Source organism: Rattus norvegicus, chromosome 15, assembly GCF_021556685.1.
Source record: "Rattus norvegicus strain SHRSP/BbbUtx chromosome 15, alternate assembly SHRSP_T2T, whole genome shotgun sequence".
NCBI classification, from domain to species: domain Eukaryota; kingdom Metazoa; phylum Chordata; class Mammalia; order Rodentia; family Muridae; genus Rattus; species Rattus norvegicus.
In genome coordinates, this window is record NC_141548.1 from 5,481,817 (window position 1) to 5,499,423 (window position 17,607).

The window sequence follows — 17,607 nt, forward strand, 5'->3', positions numbered from 1 at the left end:
TCAGGGGCACTGGCCGTCAGAATGGCTGAATGATGGCTCTTGGCATGGGCTCTGCCTGCATCCCTTTCCTAACTGCAGAGCTCAAATCTCCTCCAGTCAGGTCATCAGCTCCCCATTCTGTTGCATGGAGATCAGATCGCTGCGTCTGCCTATGCAGTCTTTCTTTACCTATGAAAACCTGAGGAACTGTTCTCCATCCAGTGAGCTGTTGTAATTAATCTTGAATCTCATTGGTGTTGTTAGTGGCTGTGATGTTCACAGATTCCAGAAGACCATGTTTGAAAGGCAGTTGACTGAGGATTTCTTGGGTCTTTCTGCAATAGGGGCAGGTGTGCTGGATGAACACGACCACCTTCCCAGATGGGAACTTGCAGTTCACAAACCACTGAGCCACGCTGACAGGCTGCAGCTTTCCAGGAAGGAACATTCGGTTGAAGGTACTGGTCCCGTGTCAAATGGAATTGGAAAACCTGATGTCTTTGCTTCTGTGGACCAAGACCGGAAAACCAAACTACATAAAAATCTGAGGACAAGGTGTGAGAGGTTTGTTCTTTCCTTCAATCATGTAGGTCCTAGGGAAGGAGCTCAGGTGTAGGGAGTTGGCAACGTTTACCTTTATCTGCTGAGCCATCTCTCCTGCTGAATCCCTCAATCATGGAACTGAAGAAACTCTGTATCCTTCCTGGTATTCTGTGTATGTATCTATGTATCATTCGCAGAGTGGATACTTTTGTCTGTTGGTTGGAAAGGCCAGTCTGGAGGGCTCATAGTTGGTCTCAGTAGTCCAGTCCAGGAGCTGCTTTACAAGAACCATTCACTGATCTGGAAGAAACTCTTTTTATAGGCAGTGAGATCTACTGGAACAATATCAACCATCCTTCTCTCTTCCCCTTTTTGAACTGAATCATTCTCCACCAAAGGCCTGTGGTCTCTGCTGCAGGCTGCATCCCTGAGGGTGTCTGAAGCTTGCTCATAGCAGTGCATTTATGGGACGGCAACATGATTTCCTTACCACCTCACCCCCAGGAGAGTTTTTCAATTCTTTATTTAATCTGATGGGTCTAATCTACATCGTCACGCAGGATGAGATGTGGGAGTTCTGCTCCAACCCTTACAGTAAGAGATGCTGAGATATGATGCTGTACCCACTAATGCCGTACATGGACACCAGCAGTTTAGACAATAATCACGACTGTCCAATATATGTGTTCCTACTGGTCTCTAGTAAGAGAGAGTGTGTTGGGAGCAGCCTCAAGATGGCGAAAGCAGCCTTCAAGTTAAAAAGCAATTGTGTTCTAGCCTTATGCTGGAATAATAAGCAATATTCTTCAGGCTAAAAAGCATTATATTTTAGCCTTATGATAGAACAAAAAACAATAGCCTTAGGTTAGATCAAAGCAGCACCTGCAGCTCTACATAAATTCAATAGATAGCATAAATCTAGGTGTCAGATCACTGAGTACCGGTGGTCAGGCACTGATGGTCAGGTCACTAAGCAACCCACCCTGCTGTTCCCCCGCTTGGCCGATTTACCTGGCCAATATCCTGGTTATCAAGCCAGGCCCATTCTTTCTGGTCACCCAACCCCTCCCCACATTTTGCTTCTACCAGTATATCTTCAGCCTGAGAAAAATTAAAAATTGTCAGCTTGATCAGACTTCTTGACTTGCTGTCCGTTCTATGTGTCTCTTGTCCCCCATTCTCTCCTAGGTGGACCCCAGACCCTGGTCGACTGCCCTGCGGGTCGGGGCAAGAGTGAGAAAATATGCCTTGTACATATGAAGCCAGAAAAGAATTTGTGGTTCTAGAAGACAAGGTACGAAGGACTGCGTGAAAATCCTAGTGACTGAGAAAGCAGCCTGGAGCCAGTTGTGTTATTGAGACTTCAGACAGCTTGGCCTTTAGAAAAGTGACACAGCAGACTTCCATGAGCAAATCCTTAGCCTGGAAGATGTAGTTATGGTAGCCAAGAAAACAAACACAGAACTGTCCCCTCTGTCTGCCTCTTACTACTCTGATGTCCCACATCACAGGAGGCTGAATGGTCTTCCGCATACCCTGAGACGCAGCTCACAAGGGACAGCACCTGTCTTCAACAGGGCTTCATCTGAGCCTGCCCTTGGCCTGTGGTGGATGTGCAGGAAGTGAGCTGATAGGTGAAACGTAGCCTTGCTGGGTCTCAAAGTGCAGCTTGAGACTCACCCACTGTGATTGTCAACACTTCCATGTCTCCATTGGGAGGGCAGTGTCACAATGTCCTCCTACTGTCTTCTCACTGCATTCACATGCTTCGTGTGACACAAGCTCATTCACAGTTCCACAGGATGCAGCATAGCTTCAGAGCCCTCATGTCTGGGCACAGAAGCCAAGAGAGCAATGTCACAGTTCACAGTGACAATGTAGATATGCCAGGGCATTTCCTCCAAGTTTTACTTTCAAGTATATCCTTTTATTGCAGTTTATGCTACTCTTTCTAGAAGGCCACGTTGCGGGAGAGCATTTGGATTTTGCCCCATCCACAGTTTACAGATTACTTATATAGACTCCTAGAGGAATTCAGTGGCAAGGTTTCCCTAAAGTTGTATGCAAACTAACCATACACACACGCACACACACACACACACACACACACACACACACACACACACACACGGTGCAAGGATAATAGAGATGTGCATGTTGAAGTAAAGTTAGGACAGTGGATCTAGAAGATAAGAGGTGAAGTGTTGTGCTAAACTCTAAGACCCTAGGATAGAGGATGGGAAACAATTGTGAGTGGGGCTTTCCCACACCTTGGCCACATGAACAATGCAGTGAGAAACAACAGACCTGCATGGTCAAAGCCAAAGCCCAGGAATGTACACAGTCTATTGAATGTGATCGCAGCTCATCTCTCTGATCTGTAATAGAAGAGTTCAGGTGTTTCTCACACACACTGCTTTGTAGCACCAGAGGGCAAGCGCCTCTCCTGCATACTACTTCATTATAGTCCACCCCTAGCACCCTGAAGGGTATTTAAGAATGGACCTGACAGGTGATCTTTTGACCTAGCTTAATATGTAGCTGAAGCTGAGAATGTCAACATCCCCAGAGCTCTGTTGAGCAGGGGGAGCTGATTTCCTCTGGCTCCCTTAGCAATGCTTCAGAAAACCAAGGAGACAGCCTCCTCAGGCATATTCACAGCTGCACAGGATGGAACTTGGCTTCAGAACACCGTAGTCTGTAGGTACAAAGCCAGGATGAAAATACAAACTCCATCAGCACTCATTTGCTGTGGTGATGCCCAGAATCACAGATCGATCTCTCTAGACCCCAGGACTGTAGTAATAGATGCCTTGTATTGGTAGAACATGATCGTTTAGTGCACCCACTTACTGCTCAGGACACCTAGAGAAGTCAGGAAGGAGCCAGTCCTGGTTCTGGTTCACTGACTAACAGTTCTTCACTGCACTAGAAAACTGCATGACACTCACACGTGTTGACTCAGAAATCTAAGGGGACCACTATCAGGGAATGGTAGTCAGAATAACTCTAGTGGAAAGCCAGAGATGATGAGGTCTCATCTAGAAGTCTTCTCTCTCCCAGATATGAGTGTCAGACACAAACTGAACCAATCCAAAGGGGGAAGAGTCAGCTCTGAGCCGAGGATACGACACTAGTCTCTCCCTTCTTCCTAAGGACCTTTGTCTTCTAAGTAAAAGGAGTAAAAGGCATAATGTCTCAGGAAAACAGTGGTGTCCTTCCCAACAACTGGCTTCTGAAATAGAGAAATTAATGATGTAAAGGCTCTGACTTCCAGGAACCATAACAAGCAGGGAAGTCCAGCTGCTTCTTATATGCTCCCAGCTCCAGATTTCCATACCTGGAAGCCTCAGCTCAAGGCTCTCTCCTCAAGGAACCTCCTCACCCTTTGCCCAGAGGTCACTGAGCTTTCCCAAGGACCATTTATTTCTTCCTTTTATACGACAAGACAGAAGGGCATCTTCCTTCTCCCCAACTCTCATCTCTTCATGCTCTTTGTTCTTTCTCACAAATGGCCTGCTTAGCCTGGACAACAGGTCAATCAGTGAACCATAGAGGCACTGAAGGAATATCCCACAGGCAGTTGGTGCCACCACAACACTTGTGACACCACAGAAGATGCCAGGGCTCTCCTGGATACAAGAGATTGTTCAGGGAAGGGTCTACTGACGACGTCACCGGGAACTGCCAGGGCCTCCTGCTAACCAGCTTTCCTTATGGTGACCAGATTCTGAGGTGCCATCTCCAGGAGGCTCTCCAGTGACACAATGGAACCCTTTCCATGTCTCCTCCCTCTAAAGCTAGAGATTTCTCTTTGCTTCATTAGTAGTTACCTGCTCTGAAAGGGCAGATTGCGTCAGGGGCCTGGCATGGGGAGAAAACATCAAGGGACACGGGGTGGAAGATTCTTCTGGATAATAATTTTATTCCCAGATCCAGTCCTGTGACATACATTCCAATTTCCTAGGTTTTCCTGGTTTCCCAAAAGCCAGTATTTCCCTCCAGACCTTTAATTTATTGGATATTGATTTCATTTTCTTATTGTGCATTCCTTCCAAGGTGTCTTTCTTTACACATATTCATGGATGTGTACTCACAAAGTCTCTGTTTTGCATCCCTCTGTTGCAATGATCTTGGTAACATAGTGAACCCAGTTATACAGTGAATATAAAACTTTAAATGTTGTGCACCTACTTCAAATGATAAACTTCCAAATCCTTTCTCCAAAAAATAACCAGATATCAGTGAGCAAAGGACAACGTGGACGGAGATTGGTCCTCTGCAGTTCCATTAGACGTCACTTCTCTAGTGTCCACCTTCCTGAGTTCCCAGGGACAGGCCTGAGGGTGTTAGAGTTTGGACCATGACCCTGTATTCATGCCAAACATAAGATCCAGGAGGTTGGGCAGGGAGTGGAAGGGCTTGAGGTCAGGTGAAAGCTCAACGTTAATAGGTCCAGAAGTTCTGGAGGGAGTCTATTTGGCCTTGTCATCTGTGGCTTCTACCTTCTTGACCTAGTTGTAAGGAATCCATGTTAAAATTCCACCTAACCTCATAACTGTAAGAGTGTAAAACATCGCCACGTAGGTCCTTGTAAATTGCTTTCATTGTCCTTTTCGATGCCCACTTGGCTCATGCAGTTTCACTACCACCAGGTCCAAATTAGGGGATATTGTTGATAGATTTAGAGGTTTACTGGGTCTCTCTGATAGTCAAAGTAATAGACTTTACAGAGAACTGGACGGACAGGATTTCAAGAATAAAATAGTTGAAGAATTCTGCCAAGTGCTGATCTCTAAGACTTAGAAGCCATGGGGGGGGTGTATTGTAAACATAATATCATATGGTTCAATCCCTCCTTGTATGGAGTACAGCAGGCCCAAAATAAGAAAAGAGCCTTTCCACCCTTCCTGGACTCTAATGAGAGTTTCCATAGTGTTTCCTTTAACGTCTTGTTCATTATTTCCACCTGCCCAGAATTCTGCACAACAAAGACTCCAAACTATGCATACATCTTTGACTGTTATTTACAGGCTTTGGCTGTGAGAGCTGGGCTATTATATGGCAGCATTCCTAGTGAGTGGCAAAATTAGGGGGAAAGTTCCTAGCAGAGCTTTCTAGTTGCTCTATGATCAGTTTCAGTCTGATGTAGTGAGTTTCTACTCACCCAGAAAAGGTATCAATAAAACAAGCAGGTACTTTTATCTTATTCTAGGAGGCCATGTGTCAGTTAATTCAGGTTCCCATAATTTATTATAGCGTTGGCTACCTGTATGCAATCCTTTATGGGTAAATGATCTCTGTTTTTTATTTACATAGGTGTAAATGTGGCATCTGGCTTTGACATCTCCTTCTACACTGTCCAGTGTATGTGGGTATAACATACCTTGCTGATGGCAACTGAGAGAGTTCTGTGGACCCAAACAAGTAGTCTGGTAAAGGTGAGTTACCAGAAACCTGCCAATTATTTCTGGAAGAATGATCTTTCCCTCTGGTGTTCACCACCAACCTCTGGCGTCAAGCTATCCATTTGATTCTTTTGCATCCTCACCTCTTGGTTATACTCGAAATACACAAGATCTAAGGCACAGACCACATAAAACTCAAGAAGGATGACTGAAATGTGGATGCTTCACTCCATTTTTTTTTATTAATTTGAGTATTTCTTATATTCATTTCGAGTGTTATTCCCTTTCCGGGTTTCCGGGCAAACATCCCCCTCCCCCCTCCCCTTCTTTATGGGTGTTCCCCTCCCAACCCTCCCCCCATTGCTGCCCTCCCCCCAACAGTCTAGTTCACTGGGGGTTCAGTCTTAGCAGGACCCAGGGCTTCCCCTTCCACTGGTGCTCTTACTAGAATATTCATTGCTACCTATGAGGTCAGAGTCCAGGGTCAGTCCATGTATAGTCTTTAGGTATTGGAAGTTATTTAGTCTTTAGTCCCTGGAAGCTCTGGTTGCTTGGCATTGTTGTTCATATGGGGTCTCGAGCCCCTTCAAGCTCTTCCAGTTCTTTCTCTGATTCCTTCAACGGGGGTCCTATTCTCAGTTCAGTGGTTTGCTGCTGGCATTCGCCTCTGTATTTGCTGTATTCTGGCTGTGTCTCTCAGGAGCGATCTACATCCGGCTCCTGTCAGTCTGCACTTCTTTGCTTCATCCATCTTGTCTAATTGGGTGGCTGTATATATATGGGCCACATGTGGGGCAGGCTCTGAATGGGTGTTCCATCAGTCTCTGTTTTAATCTTTGCCTCTCTCTTCCCTGCCAAGGGTATTCTTGTTCCCCCTTTAAAGAAGGAGTGAAGCCTCCTTCTTTAAAGGGGGAACAAAAATATCCACAGGAGGGGATAGGGAGGCAAATTTTAGAGCAGAGAATGAAGGAACGCCATTCAGAGCCTGCCCCACATGTGGTCCACACCTATCTTTCTATCTATCTATCTATCTATCTATCTATCTATCTATCTATCTATCTATCTATGTCCACCAAAACTAGATAAGAGGGATGAAGCTAAGAAGTGCATGCTGACATGTACCAGATATAGATCTCTCCTGAAATACACAGCCAGAACATGTCAAATACAGAGTCAACTGCCAGAAGGAAACCACTGAACTGAGAACGGGACACCCATTGGAGGAACTAGGGAAAGGACTGAAGGAGCTGAAGGGGCTTGCAACCCCATAAAAACCAACCAGAGCTTCCAGGGACCAAACCACTGCCCAAAGACTACACATGGACTGACCCTCCATAGGTAGCAGTAAATAGCATTGTTGGGGCAACACTGGAAGGGGAAGCCTTTGGTACTACCAAGGTTGAACCCACAGTGAAGGGAATTTTGGAGAGGGCAGTAACGGGGGTAGGGTGGGGGGGGGACACCCATTTAGAACGGGAAGAGGAGGGGTTAGGGGGCTGATGCACAGGAAACCGGGAAAAGGAATAACATTTGAAATGTAAATAAGAAATGCCCAATTTAATAAAAATGGGAGAAAAAGAATAACAACAAACAAACCAACAAAAACAATAGAGAAAATGTTCCAGGGGCAGTGCAGGGGAATATGGGTGAACAATAAGGGGGATGTATAGGGGGATACACATATGGGGAAGGGAGAGGGAAGGGAATGGGTGCTTAAGGAAGGAAACAAGGATGGGGAATAACGTTTGAAATGTAAGTAAAGAGATATATATAATAAAAAATTTTAAAAATATCGTTCCTCCAAAATTGCTGGAATTCAATAAATCTGCAGTAATAACCGATGCTATATTACAAGGAATGCAGAGGCATACAGCTCCGTGTGTCCTGATCGCTTTTTATATTCCCCTACTGAATGGTTTTATTTCCTCTAAGGTATTAGAGAAATACTTCTGTGTTTCTCCTTTGTCTGTCATTATAAAGGAAGCCAAATTTGTGAGCCCCAGGATAAAGCAAGGATATTTTTCATCATGAAGGTGGGTTCCACAGAGCACGACACACTGTCTACATCAAGAGCACAGTTTCCTGTGCAGCTCTGGCTGGCTGTGAACTGATGGTGAAGCCTAAGCTGCATGAGACTTGCAGAAAACCACTCTTGCCTTACACTTGTGCTGTTACAGGAGGAAGAACCACACACGACTCAGGACGGTCTTGTGAGTTAGGGATTAAAGGTCACATTTTTATTTATAGACAAACATTAATTTATTCAAGAAAATTTTAAAGTAGGGAGTCAATGAGTTCAATGTATATAGCCTTAAGAATATAGCATATTAATTAAAAATCTAATGTTAACAAATAAATAACAAAACTTCAAATGTAAACAAATAAAACCAAATGCATAAAACAACCAAATTTCAAACTAAAAACTAAATATAACAAGTAAATTAGTCAGCATTCAATTCCTGCTGATTTTTCAACATATAACTCCAGCCTGTTGCTGGCCTTGCAAACACAGCAGAACGGCAGGTAAGATGGTAAAAATCTCTTCAAGAGGCATGTAGACGCCTCATTCAGTGTAGTTGGTTGTTGGTGGACAAGTCATCAAAAGGTTAAACGTGAGGCATGTTCCAGGCCACATCTCAAGGTCTTTCAAATTTAGCCCAAGATTGGTATGGTTACAAGGACTGAGATGCGGGAGGTGGTGTCAATCTTTGCACCCTCAGTGCTCCTGGTGGACAGTCCTGTCTCTGAGAGCTGTAGTCCTGGTCTGGGCCCTGGGAAAGCTTCTGCTGCAGTGTTCAGACCTAGGGGTGGAAAAGACCTGGTGAGGACCTGCCATGTCACTTATCCCATACACAGCAGCACAATTCAGCAGGATAATGCAGGATGATCTTTCATCTGAGGCCATTAACTCATGCCCAAGAGAGAAGGGTAAGAGATCCCACAGGCCTGCATATTTTCTCAGCTTTTAAAACTGCTAAAAATTGAACAGTGAAAAGCAGATAATTCTAATCGTTCATATATATTATATTTTAATATTATGTAACAATGTCTAAATGTCATTTGAGGAGAGATATGAACAACCTAGAAAACAATAGGAAGGCCTTGGAAGCTTGGCCATGTCTGCAATGAAGACTATTATTATTCCTCCAGTGCAGGAATATGCCTGGGGTCCACCTGACAACCTCAATGTCTGCAAAGACCCAGAGAAACAATATCTCAAGAAGTACATGCACACCGAAGTGATATTATATTTGGCAAGAATATGGTGCATGGAAATCTTGCCAAGACTAAGCATTGAACTCTAAAGGAGATTCTCATGCAGAAAATAAACTATACACTCCTCTGTTTATGGGTATCGTAAAACTATTTATGGGGAGACTTAAAGGCACTGGGCTCAGATAATACAAGAGAGCTCAGACTGGAGGGATCAGTACACAGTAGCCAGAATCTCTATGGATCACATACACTTCATGGACGGAATTTCTTTTAAATGCACAAGAATAATATTCTGAGCTGCTCCTAGCTGACAGATGCTGAGAACTATGGAGAAAGTCACACACCCAATAAGACAGTTTATAAGTACAGGGAATCTACTTGGGTCCTTTCATCCTGTGCTTTCAAACCGTCTCAGTGACACTGAAATGATGCTGCATCTTCTCACACAAGGCCTTTTCCTCAGTAACCAGTTTTTTCTGATTCAGGGGGTCCTGCAGACTTTCCTCCATGCTCTCCTCATCCTGGTCGTTAGAAGATTATATTGTCCATGGAGACAGGCATGTATACAGACACAGACAGACAGACACCCAGAAATACACACTTTTGAACTCACCCAAATATATTTGTTCACACATACAAGCAGAGTATTTTGCAGAACGTGGTTGGTTTCCCAGTTAATGGCAATAGAAGAGATCACCCAGTCTACTATTGTGGCATAAGAAAAAAAAAAAAACCTGGAATGGGGTAAGTACACAGTGAGCATAGCCTAAAGACAGCTCAGCCAATAAAGTGTATTCCCCTGAAAATCAGAAATTAGAAATGTGACATCTAGGCCTGTTAGCCAAGCCTCCTTAGCAAGTTCACAAGGCTGTGCACAGGAGGCTGATTTCAGGCAACAGAGCACTGGGTGGGGGCAGGTGAGCCTCTTCTGCCCTCTGCTCACTGTTTCCCAGTGCATGCAAAGTGAGCTGCATTTTTCAATATGAGGTCCCTTTACCATACAGTACCTGACAGGGGAAACAAATTACCAGCACAAACAGCTAGGAAATCTCCATAACCACAATCCAAGGTAAAACTTGTAATGGGATGCTATCAGATATAATTCGAGTAAGAGAAGGCTAATTCAAAGCCAAATGCTGGCAGGTATAATCAAACTCAGCCACAGTCCATGGAAGGGCTGGACAACATTGTACCTTTTCACTTTCTGATTGATGGACATCTGGATAATTTTGCTTCATGGCTGCTGTGAGGTGAACCACTACAACACTAATGTGCCACAGTTTCTCTGCTCACACCGACTTCTTGTTCTGGAATCGCTGTGTCAAAGGTTGAACTTTCACAAGAGTTGTACATGGTTTCTCACAGGGCTACCCATTTGACACCTCCAGCAATGTCTGAGGGTCATCACTGTTCTAAACCCTCCTTACAGATGATTTTCACTCAGATCAAATGATTTTGAATAACAATGGTTAAGATTGCCACAACACAACACAGGGTGAGTGCTGTCGACTATTTTGGGCCTAAGTTTCTGTCTGAGGCAAAGATGTGATTCCACCTCAGCATAACTCCTGGACATCTTCTGCTTGCAGATTCAACTCTAAGCAAATTAATCTTTCAATTAACAAATTCCAGGCCAAACTCCAAAGCCAAGGTGTATTCAACCAAGTTTAGGCGATTCTGGAGAGAAAGTGGTGCCAGGTAACGATTAACATAACCAGGATGTTGAGTAGAGACAACAAGCACATGACCTTCCAGTGTTACTATACACCGAGAGCAAAGGAGGCAGAAGAGCCCTGAGTCAGCAGTTTCCACACTCAGGTACATGAATATCACACAGCAGCCTCTCCTCACATCCCTGTACCCCATTCCTGAGTTTTTCTCCAAATATTGTCAATGTTGATGAATAGTTTCCCCAGTGTAATAATTTTAATAGTAATCAAAATCCCATTAAGAACAGTTTAAAACTAATTGGAAAAATTGTGTCTCCTCTCTCTCTCTCTCTCTCTCTCTCTCTCTCTCTCTCTCTCTCCATATATATACATATATATATATATATATATATATATACTTTAACATGGTTCTATATATGTTCATATAGACTAATACAACATATATAAATATATGTGTCTGTGTTCAGAAACTAGATGAGTTCACACACACTCTCTCTCATACACACACACACACATGCACAAATACACACATATACACACACTTCTATATATAAGCACCCATACCACAAACACTTAAAACTCCCAATGTTCAATATGCACCATAGCAATAAATATGCTCACACATCTGTGCCCACAGACAAACACACACACACACACACACACACACACACACACACACACACACGCACACACACAGAGTGAGAGAGAGGCCGGGGTGAGGGAGAGAGAGAGAGAGAGAGAGAGAGAGAGAGAGAGAGAGAGAGAGAGAGAGAAGAGAGAGAACAGAAATCATAAGTGAGAAGCAGAAAAGAATGGGGAGGCCATCATGCTGGAAGAACAGTTGTTGAATGCAGATTAGGCAAAGGAAATGTGTCAAGTGAGAGCTTAGACACTGCTCTCCATCCCTTATAGAGTAAACCTGTGTAGGGAATGCACTTCTTGGGCACACTAGGTTGAGGGAGTTGGAGAAAAATTTCCCTCTAATCCTCACATATCTCACACAAACCCTCACCCTGAGAGAAGTCTTTCCTACATCCCTGTTCATCCAGTCAGCTCCAGGACATAAGCCACAGGAAAGAACACTAAAACACTGACATAGAACAGGACTGACAAACTGCTTCTCAAGCTCTGTCACTAGAAACCACGATTTGGACAGGCAGAAGGGACCATTTTCAATGTACGGGGAAAAGGAGAGAAAGTCCACAAGCCCCATCATGATTGACAATGAGAACCATTCTTTTGGCAATTGAACTGAACTCTAATCAGTTCTGTGCACTACAAAGACGGCTACCTCATGGCATCCCTCTAGCATAATGGCATGTAAGTGTGCAGTGTGTGATCAACAGATCCCCCTTAAGGAAATGCATTTTCTAGTTGAGCAGGAGGATTTGGTTGTCAATCCTCCAGTTTCTTGCATGAAGCTAACATCACAGAACGTTTAGTAAATGGTCAAAGAGATGAACAACTGGATGAGAACTAGGAGAGTGTCTGGATAAGGTGGAGAAGGTTGAACTGGTTTGACGTGGTTTATGCTTAGATATCAGGAAAACCTGCCCTTGATGCTTCATTCATCTACCTGAGGCTGCTTGTTATGCGGATTTTCATACTGGCTTCCCCACAGATCCTTGTTGTTTCCTTAATGGACTCTTCCAGTGCAATCTGTTCCCATAGAAGCTCCCTGTTCTCATTCTGTGCTCTCTGGGCATTGTTCTTCAGCTCAAACAACTCAGTTAGGAGGGGGCAGAAGCTGCGGCTGAGACACAAAGAAAAAATGGTGAATCCCAGCCAGTCTCCAACTTCCTCCCACGTCTCCAAGTCCATTACTCCTTCTAGGGTCCTGATCCAAAGAGAGCCCCAGATTATACTCCAAGTCCACAGTAGCCATGGAGCATCACCTAGAGACAGGTCAAATGGAGAAAAGAGCCACATTCCAGAAGACTCAGGGCACTTCTCAAAAACCTGACACCATTGATTCAAGTTTTTCCCAGAAGAGGACTTAATCCCTATGTGTGCTTATTTGTCCATTTTATTAGAATGTCGCTTGAGGGCAATCTTTCTGTGTCCTGTGTGTCCTAGAGCCTTCCTTAGACACAGGCTTCCTGGTCTGCTTCAAACACTATAAAGCCTGATCCTCACTTTACTTCAAACATAAGAATGGGCTGACACATGCTGTGCCTTGTGCTGGGGTCACAGCCTTGTAAGTTACTCACCAGTACCAGTCATTTTCCAGTGTAAGGTGTGTACATTTGACCAAAGCTCTATTGACCTGCTCGCTCATTTTCTTCATGTCGGTCATCACTTCCTGGTGCTGCATCGTGAGCATCTCAGACTCAAAGTTGTTCCTGTGGTAAGGCATGGTCCAAGGATGAAATAGCATTATGAATGAAGGATTCAAGTATTACATGAATTCAGACTGAATCCTGAACTACCCCAGCCTAGGACATGCCACGCCCTTGCTTCTTGGTACTGGGTCCATTTGGTATTTATAAGTTTATTATTATGGACACAGGGACAGCAGTGCCAGCAAACAAAAGGAGGGAGCTGATTTCCTTGAGCTCCCTGAGAGAGTTTGAAGGAATTGACAAGCTTGCCAAGAACATTCGAGGACCCTGTGCCACGATCCAGGCTCCAACTTAAGCCCATGAAGACTATTCTCCTATTCTTAGGTAACAATTCTCAATCATACAATCTATTGCTACATGAAAACCCAAAGGAACATGAACAGTATTTACTGGGAAAAGAATTTATAACACGCACCAGGAGATTCCCATGTGCGTCCACCTGAGCAGATGTGAAATGTTCTACTGATCACAGTGAGGCTCTCACCCTCATCATCATCATGCCATGAAAATTGACACAGGATAATTCTTAGTCCAAATCAGTACATAGAATACCCAGATCTTAAGTGATACACACAAACACACTCACACATGCATACACACACACAAACTCACACAAAACACACACACACTCTCTCTCTCTCTCAAATACAATTAGAATGCCAATTAAATACAAGGATGTGGCATTATCTCCAAATACAATGAATAAAATCAGAGAACACCAATGATCCCCTGTTGTCAGTCCAGTCACACACTGTGAGGCACCAAGTGGGATTGGGCTTCTCCAGCTCTTCACAGGACCTACTGAACCCAAAGCACCTCCACGTCAATTACAACAATGATTGGTCATAATCAGAGCACCTAGAAATTCCCACAAGCCAACACCTGTTCAGGCTACTTATACCACACAATGAGAGCTCACACACTATACCCTCATTCCCAGACTGTGATTCAGGCCACAGGCTATGATTTACATTTGTAGGAATCAAAATAGCCTGTGCCACCATCCCATTCCCATCTGAACTTCACATTCTGATGCAATCAGGAAAGTGATTTTGACCATGAGGACACCCTGGAGTTGTAGCCTACTGTGATGTGAGGAAATGTGGATATAACAGAAGTTGCATTGTGACTACCTGTCATTTAAATTCTTTCCCGGGTAATCCGCCAGGATTCTCCTGAGTTCATCTCTCTCCTTTTGCATCTTGTGGAGAGCAATTTTGAGGTTCTCCAGACGCTTCATTCTCTCCTCCTCAACAGGTGTCATGGAGGGTTGGGACGATGCCTTCTGATCAGACTCTGTAGGTAGATAAACACCAAGGAACAGGCATATATGTGGACACAGTGTCAAGGAAAACTATGCTTAGTCTAAAACAGAAGTCTGAGGATAAACAGTTCTACAGATACAGTGAATCCCTGACAGAGCAAGAAAGCTATCTTTAAGCTGAACTCAGCTAGGACCCTGTTCCCACCATCATAGCCATAGGATGACACATGCCATCATAGATATAGACTACACCTCCTAAAGCCATTCCTCTGGCACTGAAATTCTAAAGCTGGCCTAAACAAGAAGAATTGGAGGACATTCTCAGCTAATGTCTGATGTGAAGCAGGTAAGTCCTTGAGTCCAAGCTGCTTAACATCTTGAATCCCTAGTCTGTGTGTTCAAGGACAAAGTGACTGAGACCTTGATATATGACCAGGAGAGTATCCCTCTTGGCATCTATTACCCACGTAATCTACAGGACACTGCTGAGAATGAAGTGCTTCAACAGCCGATCCTGAGAGAGACACTTTGTTATTCTTACAGAGGCTCATCCTGGTATTCTTTGACACTGCCCATGATGTTAAAGAGATCCAAGGAAAGCCCCTTGACATATAACAGTTCTTGGTTTTCTGTCAAACTAATGATCAGAAATTGTTGAGTCTGGGTCAGCCATTTAGGAAGACTGAGGCTCTAAATCATACGTCCTACTCCTGGAAGGACCACCTCAAGCCAACCTCCTCCAGGAAGCTCCCCTTGCCCTGCCCAGTACTCACTTGACCTCTTCAAGGATCTTTCCATTCGTCTTGTTCTCCAACGTGATGGAAGGCTGGCCTCCCTCTGCCTTGGTCTGGTGCCTGCATGGATATGATTGTCCCTCTGAAAGAGACTGAGGATCCTGGAGAACATGCCTCCTCGGAAACCCATTAGAAACTGAAGGGAAATCGCTCAGGCAGTTGGTGTCACCACAACACTGGTGACATCACAGAAGATTCTAGTGTCTCCTGGATACAAGAGAATTTCCTGGGAAGACACTACCGGTGATGTCAGTGGGAAATGCCATAGCTTACTTGCTAACTACCTCCACCCAGACTGACCAGGTTCTGCAGTGGCTTTTCCAGAGACTCACTTTTGAGCCAGGGACACCCATTCGCACACTCTCCTTCCAGAGCTTCAGAGTTCTCACTGCTTCATTACAACGCAGTTGCTGAGGAGAGGGAGAGTTGTATCAGGCCTTGAAATGGATAGAACATCCTTGTTAACAGCCAAAGATCTAAAGACCGTGGATGAGGGATATTCTTCTTCCTGAAATGTATAAACCCAGGGTCCATGCATGTGACATATAATCCATTTGCCACAATTTTTACTGTTCCCCAGAGGCCAATATTTTTTTCCTACACCTTTAAATGTATGCTAGTTGGAGAATGTTGTTTCATGGAGTGTGCCTTGAGAGGGGTCATGGTTTCAATATATTCACCCATGTTTTTCCTGAAATCTTGGCCTTACCATCCCATTTTGTGCAATGGAAACTCCCTTTTCCTGGCAAAAAGCTTCTCAGGTATAGGGCAAACATCAAATTGTAATCTTTCTGTCCATTCTTAAAATTTAAAATCCCCAAAAGTGAGGGAACTGAGACCCAAGCGAGAGCCATGGAGGGGCAGAATGCAGAGGTGCTGCTGGCCAAGGAAGAGCAGGAGGAAGCAGAGAAGCTATAGCACATCATGGTGCACAGGGAGCTACAACTAGAGTTGGACCTGGACAACCTGCTGGCTTCACTCAGAGGACCTACAGGGTGCTTAACTATCATTTATAACTCGGTATCTGATGCCCTCCTCTGGCCACCGACGGAACTGCATTCAGAGGAACCACAGACAAAAGTCATACAAAGAACAATTCACCAAAATAAATAAAAATAAATACATTTTTCTTTCAAAAAGACATACAAATGTATGGGCAAGTCAAACAAAACCCAAGGAAACACAAGAAATGAAATATTTCACAACAACCCAAGAGTGCAAGAAACAGCATAAAAACAATCTCTTAAATCTATAATCATTCTATATGTATTTCTTGAAATAGCAGTTGCAGTAAGCAACCGGGCTGTAATGCTCTTATAAGTTCCATAGCCCCATCATCCCTTGTCACAGTCTCCACCTGTTTGACTTTTTCTTAAGCACAAATATGTGTGAGTTAGAATCCCGAGTCTGTCTGGGATCAGACTGTAAACTGTAGTCAATGTAACACTAGCAATCATTAGCCACAATCTTCAAGTTTCCCTCCTAACACCAGAGCACAGCCATAACTTTGGAAAGCAAAACTCACCCTCCACCAAACTATCTATCCTCCAAAATCCAGTCTCTCCAGAACACCAAGTCCATTCCTCATGCTATAAAGTATGGCGGCCAAGCCTTGCATATGAAGGAACGATGGTGCAGGCTCTAATACCTCAGCAAAGAGACATTGCCCTAAATTCTTTTATTAGTCCAGTTTCCATGATAAGAAATATATTAAAATATTATCCCAATCTAGACCTGTTTCCCTGGGTTGGCTCATGCCACGTGTTGTCTAGAATGACTCCTTTTTTAAGCCAACTCTCTATTACCAATGTTACAAATTTTCAACCATAACCAATAACTTAAAAGCCAATCACCTATAGCTAAGACATGTAAAGCGTATTATACATTTAAAACAAAAAAATGAAGTGAGTACACATATCTTTAGTATTTAGATCAAACACCATTCTTACTTTTTTAGCTGTCATTTTAAAAGAAGCACCTTGTTACCTGTTGATTCCAATAATCACAGTCACAGATTTCTCTAAGAGAATCAGACATCAGCTCCCTTACCATAGAAGCTTTGAAGCTGCTGGCACCTTTAAGGCCAGCTAGTGTAGACATTTAGCCAGCCCCCTGGGGAGCTTCCCCAGTGGAAAGACCTAGGCTCCTAGCTACATTCCTCTTTTGAGGCCGGATCCAGTCAGAGACACACATGACAGTTAACACCAGAGATAACCAGTTATCTAGGATGCAGGGCTCCAAAGGTCAATTGAAACTGTTTTTGTTTATTTGTTCCTTTCTTTTTTTTTTTTTTTTGGTTCTTTTTTTCGGAGCTGGGGACCGAACCCAGGGCCTTGCGCTTCCTAGGCAAGCGCTCTACCACTGAGCTAAATCCCCAACCCCTATTTGTTC

General features: G+C 43.9%; 1 protein-coding gene and 1 pseudogene across 5 annotated transcripts in view; both read right to left on the reverse strand.

Annotated features, from left to right (window-relative positions):
• LOC148000705 (glutaredoxin-1 pseudogene) lies at window positions 1-427 on the reverse strand (annotated as a pseudogene).
• Window positions 428-8,136: 7,709 nt separating this feature from the next.
• LOC134481935 (disks large homolog 5-like) overlaps window positions 8,137-17,607 on the reverse strand; it is a 56,661-nt gene continuing 47,190 nt past the window's right edge. For 2 of the 5 annotated variants that reach the window (XM_087586945.1, XM_087586946.1), the window contains 5 exons: window positions 15,196-15,626; window positions 14,292-14,454; window positions 13,027-13,158; window positions 12,393-12,569; window positions 8,137-8,731 (listed from right to left, as the gene is read on the reverse strand). In XM_087586945.1, the coding sequence (XP_087443071.1) occupies window positions 8,647-8,731; window positions 12,393-12,569; window positions 13,027-13,158; window positions 14,292-14,454; window positions 15,196-15,346 (708 nt within the window). In that variant the 5' untranslated portion in view covers window positions 15,347-15,626 and the 3' untranslated portion in view covers window positions 8,137-8,646. Of the gene's footprint in view, window positions 8,732-12,392; window positions 12,570-13,026; window positions 13,159-14,291; window positions 14,455-15,195; window positions 15,627-17,607 lie in introns of those variants that run through there. The other 3 variants (XM_087586947.1, XM_087586948.1, XM_087586943.1) reach the window with 3 other exon arrangements.